Below are 7,163 nucleotides of genomic sequence, written 5' to 3' on the forward strand. Positions count from 1 at the left end.
ACTTCATTCTCAACATGGCCTCCATTTTAGATCTTACTCGATCTTAGACCCGATTTCCCTAACTACACTGACTACCTAACTTTAAATCTGGCTTCAGTCGTACTGGTCATGCAGACTGTTAGGCCTGGAGAGGGGGTTATGGCCATTTCCAGTTCTTTACTTGCTGTGTGATCTTGGGTAACTAGCATGACTGCTTTTTGCCTCATGTATACATTAAAGGGAGCCCACTGATTCCCCCCTGCAGTCTCTTATCCATCTGAGAAATCTGGATTTTGAAAGGGTCTCAAATGCCCTTTGCTGCCTTGGAAACCTCCCTCAGAGACCTGCCTTCAAGAACGTGAAATCAGCTGGGGGTGGTGGTGCCTCCCCGTGATCTCAGTGCTAAGGCAGGAGGATCACAAGCTCAAGGCAACTTAGTGAAGCCCCAAGTGATTTAGTAAGACCCTGTCTCAAGAATAAAGAACAAAAAGGGCTGGGGATGCGGCTCAGTGGTAAAGCACCCCTGGGTTAAATCCCTGGTACCAACAAAACAAAACAAAACAAAACAAACAAACAACAAAGCAACCATGAAATAAGACCCCCAAAATGATGGCTCCTCTACACAACGGTTCTGAAGCCAGGCCAGCAGGTACTTGGAACACACATTTCAAGAAGGCTGTCACTCTTTTGTGCCCTAAGCATCTAGTGAGGGCTCTGCTTCCATCCCCTGGCAGCCAGCTCCCAGCCACAGGGTGTAGAGGAGCCCACAGGGCTTTTGCTTCTGCATGGTCAACGGGTGCAGACAAAACTGGGGGGCGGGGTTAGGGGGCTATGCGGGGTGGGGCCTGACATCCAGATTCAGGCATCTTACAAGATTCGGTGCCCCGTCGGGGGTGAGACTCCTCCAGTAGTGTCCCTCTCAATCTTGGCCTTTTCCCCACACCATGAGGAGGTGGTGGGGAGGCTGTGCAGCTCGGCGGCCCCCTTTGCCTTGGAGTGTGTGGGGCTTCAGTGCAGATCCGTATTCCCAGCGGGGACCTGAGTGATAATAAAACTAACACGGAGGGCCTCCTACGAGCCACTCTGCAGACAAAGCTTTTTGTAAATATATACTTTAAACCTCTTCCAGCCACATTGTAGGTGCTATTAGCCCATTTTACAGATAGCAGAGTGGATGTGCAGCAAGGTTAACTAAAACCTGGTGTCTGACACTGAACCTGTGCTCGTGGTTCCTAATCAGCCCCCCTCAAGGATTCCTTGGTGGTCTGGTGGCCCTCTGGGCAGCGAGTCAGAGTGCAGAGACTGTGTGTCCCACATGGCTAACCCCAGGCACCCACCAGAGTTGAGCACATAACAAACCTAACACAGTAGGTGTCTAGTCAACAGAGCTGGGCGTGGGTGCTGTGTCTGAAGACCTGGGTACACGTCTGGGTACACGTCTAGCTCCTCCGTAGGTGAGCCGAGGTCCTCGCATGCTGCTTGATCACCCTGTACCTCGTTTCCTCAGCTATAACCTCTAGTATTGCTGGGCGAGGCTGTGTGGGAGGTGGAGTGAGGCATTCGACAGGGCTGGGCCCCCAGAGGCTCCGGCTGGAGGCCACCCCTGTGGGTGAAGGTGTCCCTCTCTGCTCTCCCCAGGTCCCCTTCTTCCGGAAACGCCAGCACCACACCTGTCCCTGCTCACCCAACCTGCTGTGCTCCAGGTTCCTGGATGGAAGATACCGCTGCTCCACGGACTTGAAGAACATCAATTTTTAGGAGGTTGTCCAGGCTCAGACACCCACCAGGCTTCCTCCCGAGTCCAGCCTGGGGTCACCTCTTCTGGATTGTTATTTCTACCGAGCAGCCTGCTCCCCCCAATCCCTCAGTCCTATACTGCCCATCTGGATCTTTCCCGTCTGGTATACCAGAGGGCACATGGACCAGCGACCTTCACTATGGCACAGTTGGGTCAGCCTGTGGTTGCTGGCCCTGAGAGGTGGCCAGCCAGCTTCTCTCCCCTGTTCAGCCTTCCTGAGAGGCTGTGAGCTGTGGAGAGGACATTGTCCTCCTCCCTGACATTCCCCAGCACAGGCCCCTGGGCGCATTGCCCTTGGCCCTCCGCCCTATCATGTGAGGTCTGGAAGGGCCAACCTGAGCATGGTTCCTTCTCTTCTGGTGGAGTAACTCCTGATTTTTAGACCACAGGCCCAAGGCCAGCTCTTCCCAGAAGGCACAAGGCAGTCACCTGGAGTAGGGTGTGGGATGCCAGGTTAGTCAGGCAAGCCAACTTCCTCATAACTCTAGTCCTGTGACCTTGGGCCTGCAAAGTCCCTAAAGGCCTTCCTAACACTTCACCAGTTACCAGAGAGCTCCAGCCCCCAGGGTTTCACCATTACAATGAAAATGGTGGGGCCTAATCTCATTTTTTTTTTTAAGAGAGAGAGAGAGAGACAGAGAAAGAGAATTTTTTAATATTTATTTATTTATTTATTTTTTAGTTTTTGGCGGACACAACATCTTTGTTTGTATGTGGTGCTGAGGATCGAACCCGGGCTGCACGCATGCCAGGCGAGCACACTACCCTACCGCTTGAGCCACATCCCCAGCCCCTAATCTCATTTGATGTGGACAATTTAGAAGGGGATTAGGGAGTTTCCTTACACAACCCTTTTCCAAGGATCAGTTCCTGTGAGCAAATCTGCAACCGTGAGGCAGGTCTTCCCCTGCCTCGTTATGGAGGAGCAGGGCCCTCTGGCTTCCAATAAAAGAAGGAACCAAACCAGGGTGTGTGGCTGTGGTGTTCCTGTTTCTGACGGGGTGTAGATCTGTGTGGGCCCAAGTTGTGGTGGGGGAGGGGCAATGTTTTGGAGCACGGGATTTTGGGGGTCTCTTCGATGAGGGGGTGACAGGCAGCTTGGAGGGCTTGGGCAAGGAGGGCTTAGGTGGGAGACTCTACTGAGGAGGCAGCTTAGCAGGGTCCGATTGCAACTCTCATTTTTGAAATTTGGTCCCTTTGCTTTTGTTGACCACTTGACCCCACCAGGTGACTTTGTGCCTGGGTCAAGGAAGAATCTGGAGTTGGCCTCACTTCTGAACCCCAGGATGGGAGCTTCCCCTACATTCAGGTTGCTGGTCCCACTCTTCATCTCCACATTAGCACCTGTCCTAGTAAAACATAAAATATAAACATGTAAAAAAAAAAAAACCCAAACAAACAAAAAACCCCCAAACAACAAACAAACCCATAAAATACAAAAAGTCTATCATATCCCACTCTGTTTCTCAGGAGCCCCCTAACACCCTGCCCAGGCTGCCCCTCTTCAGCCCCTCCTGAGAGCAGGCAGTGGCAGACCCATCCACGGGCTGAGCCACCTGTTTCATCTAATTGGACTTATTCTCAATTTTTTTTATATTAGAAACTTGATGAATGTATCATGGACTGTGTCCCAGTTTCCTGCTGCTGTTGGTAAAGACAAAGGGCAGATAGGAGCAGATGGGGAGGCTCAGAAAAACATATTTGTGAGTATTTATATTTAGAAATGATGTTCATAAACATAGTTTCTAAAAATAATCTACTTATAAGAATAATATGTCCCCAAGACAAATGAATTCTAGAATAAGATCAGGTTCAAGATGCATCATCCGTATCTCCTATTTGGCTCCAGGATGCACCCGTCCCTCGTATTTGGCTCCAACTCTTTCATCCTCAACTGGTGGTATTTGGCGCCATCTAGTGACAATAGTAGGAACAGCAAGAAGAGCTGATGGGGAGGAGAGAGTCCACCTCCTCAGAGCAGATGGGGACCATAAGTATCCCAGACATCTAGACTCAGCTGGAGGTTTAGAGGGACAGTGTTTTCAGCTGTGGCAAGAAATCTGTGGCCCTAAGGACCACAGAAAAATACCAAGTGAAGCTTGGAGTTCTGTCTCATTGCAGCTGCTCTTTCTTGAAGCTGATGTCATCTTTTAGGACATCTCCTCTCACAGCTTCTCCGGCATGAGGGCAGAGTGGAGGGAGGTGAGGACTACCTGCCACCTCCATCTGTGTGTCCCCAGGACGTTTTATGCCTGGGCAGAGCTGCCTCCTGAGGCGGCTCCATGCTCACGGCCCATCCCCCACCTGTGTTTTTATCCGTCTGGGTTAATTCGAGTCACACAGAGGAGGGCAGAAGCCACAGTGGAGAATCTGCCCTGGGGTCTGCTGAGAACCTAAGATGCTCCGAGAAGATTTGGGGGAACTGAAGCCTCCTCCACCTGTTCAGTCAGTGTGAGCAGGGACGGTGCCGGCCACAGGACCCCAGCGACTGAGCCAGCAGGAGAGCACGGATGGATGGTCGTTTCTCCTACGTGGCCATCCCTGGGCGAGGGATCTGAGCCTCCAGGCTGGAGGAGGCTGTGTCCAGAGATGAGATCCAAGGAGGCCCAGGACCCTCCCAGAGCCAGAGGGAAAGGTCACCTCCACCGAGGCTCCAGGGCTGGAGTTCAGCTTGCTGACACAGGACTCACTTTTCACAGACTGTGTTTATCGAGGGTGGCTTTGGGTGGGTCCAGAGGGCAACATTTTGCATTCTTGCCCTTTCACACTCTTGACAGTGACCATTCCTGGACTCCAGAAGCTTCTGTCTAAACATTCGCCTCTCAGATCAGCCCAAGAGTCAACCTGAAGGAGTTGCCTGGAGTGTACTGAGATATCAGATTCTGCCAGGTGGCGAGGAAGCACAGGTGGGGAGGGTGGATAAGGGCAAGTTCACTGTTGGAGTGTTTTCAGAGATGCTCCTTTCAATCATGAATCAGACAGGAAAGCAACAAACTCTCTCTAAACAAGTAGCTCTTTTCAATCCTTGCTGAGTAGATGAGTAAAATAGGGATCCAAACAGTGGAGTAGTATTCATCCTTGAAAAAGCAATGAAGTACTGATACACACTGTTAGAGTCTGTAAACAAGTCAGGATGGCGCCTGGCAAATGTTAGAGTCTGTAAACAAGTCAGGATGGTGCCTGGCATTTTGCCAGAGGGAGTGGTTTGTGAAGTAACACCAGCGAGCCATTAAGTGTGGAGATTCCTTGTTGGTTGACTGCTGTATCGAGTTTATGTTAATTAGATAAGCTGTGTGGAATGTGTAAATACCCCTCCTGTCCTACAATAAACGGTTCCCACTCCTGCTGTATCAATCTACACAAGTTGCTTGTCACCCGCTCCCCCCCCCCCCCCGCGGCAACACACTACCTCCTGGATGATTCCAAAACATTGTGCTAAATGAAGGAAGCCAATCATCAGAGACTGTATCTTGTATCTTGTACAGTTCCATCTATGTGAAATGCCCAGTGTAGGCAAATCTGTAGAGATAGAAAGTAGATTAGTGGTTGGCAAGGATGGGGGATAGGTGAGCAATGCTTGCTGGAAAATGCATGGCTTCCTTTCAAATAGCTATTTTTTTGGGGGGGCAGGGTACCAGGGATTGAACCCATGGACACTCAACCACTCAACCAGCCCTAATTTGTATTTTATTTGGAGGCAGGATCTTACTGAGTTGCTGAGGCTGGCTTTGAACTTGGAAGAGGTCCTCCTGCCTCAGCCTCCCAAGTGGCTGGGATTACAGGTATGTGCCACGGTGCTCAGCTCAAATAGGTATTTTTTAAAAATGCTCATTTAACACTCACTTTATGGGGGTGAGAAGAATAACTTCACGGCAACCGAAAATGTATACATTTGGCCCTCCAAACCTGTGGATTCCACTGTGGATCCAAAATACTTTTCAAAAAATGTATCTGGACTGAACATATATAGGTTTTTTTTCTTGATATTATTCTGTAAGTGATACAGTATAACAACTCTTCACTTAGCATTTACATTGTGTTTAGTATTAAAAGTAGTCTAAGGGATATTTAAAGTGTGCCGGAGGATGTGTGTAGATTATATGTAAGTGCTATGACATTTTCTGAAGGGACTTAAGCATCCACAGGTTTTGATATCTTTGGGGATCCTGAAACAATCCCCCAATGGATATCAAGGGATGAGTGTACCTATTCACGTATGAACCAAATAAGGTATTTTTTAATATGCGGTTTTCTATCCTAGATTACTTTTTGAATGGAATACCAGATGTTAGCAATTCAGATTATAAAATCATGTAAATGACAAAAAAGTAAGAACCCTCATTAGCAGTACAAAATCGGATACCATGCACTCTTTCCAGTGGTGACTGCATCTTCAATGAGCATACGGGACTTTTTTTTATTCCACTGGGGGCGTGGCTCACCTAGGTGGGGGCAGAGAAGCCCCTCTGCAGGGTGGCTCATTGCACAGGTGCAACAGGAGCTAAGTCCTCTTGGGGTTCCCGCCTTTTCAGAATCAAGACTAGACAGCCAATCCTGGGTAGGAATACAGTTGCCAGGTGGAATCCCAACCCCGGGTGGGAACAGGGATGGGATATTCCTGTCCTTTAAAGTCCAAATCCACAGAATTAAGAGATGAGCCACTTTCAGGTGGGCAAAAGAGTCAGCTTCCTTTGTCGGGGCACCCTGACCCAGGCTTGTAATCCCAGCAACTTGGCTGGGAGGCAGGAGACTTGCAAGTTGAGGCCAGCCTCTGCGACTCAGTGAGACCCTGTCTCCAAATAAAAAAATGCCCGGGGATGTATAACTCAGTAGTAAAGCACCCCTGGGTTAGATTCCCCACTCCCTCCTGCTCCCCTCCCCGGCAAAAAGTCAGCTTCCCCTCCTCCTGTGAAACTTTCCATTCAACATCTGTGAAGGGACACAGCCTGCACCCACCCTTTCCTGCTGCCCCCACCCCCTCCTGCTTGCCTAGGATGAGCAGTGCCCGGGGCTCTGGAAGACAGCCTGGCCTAGGTCACAGGAGGGCTATCAGCCCCTGGCCCACTTGAAGCCCCTGCTATTCATAGGTCACAGAGAAGTAAACTGTGGGATGACTCTTCAGAGCTCTGGCAGGGATTTGCCTGGTGAAGGCAGGAGGAGACCCCAGGCCTGGTGGGGGCAAAGGACCCTCATTTGGGGGCAAAAAATTGGAAAAGGAGAATCAGCTGGGCCTCTGTGGACAGAAACACTGATGAGTCAGGAGCCGTGGGCACATTTCTGACAGAGACAAGTGGGAGAGGAGTCCTTGCAATTCTGTCAACAAACTAAACCACGAGAATTAAGTAAAAAAAAAAAAAAAAAAAAAAAAATATATATATATATATAT

The 7,163-nt window shown here is 49.7% G+C and overlaps 1 protein-coding gene across 1 annotated transcript in view; it reads left to right on the forward strand.

The window, feature by feature from the left end:
- Prok1 (prokineticin 1) overlaps positions 1-2,740 on the forward strand; it is an 8,033-nt gene extending 5,293 nt beyond the window's left edge. Inside the window, exon 3 of the mRNA XM_015505076.2 lies at positions 1,618-2,740. Within this exon, the coding sequence (XP_015360562.1) occupies positions 1,618-1,737 (120 nt within the window). The 3' untranslated portion in view covers positions 1,738-2,740. The remainder of the gene's footprint in view (positions 1-1,617) is intronic.
- The last annotated feature ends 4,423 nt before the right edge of the window (positions 2,741-7,163 follow it).

Source organism: Marmota marmota, unplaced genomic scaffold (genome assembly GCF_001458135.2).
Source record: "Marmota marmota marmota unplaced genomic scaffold, marMar, whole genome shotgun sequence".
NCBI classification, from domain to species: Eukaryota; Metazoa; Chordata; class Mammalia; order Rodentia; family Sciuridae; genus Marmota; species Marmota marmota.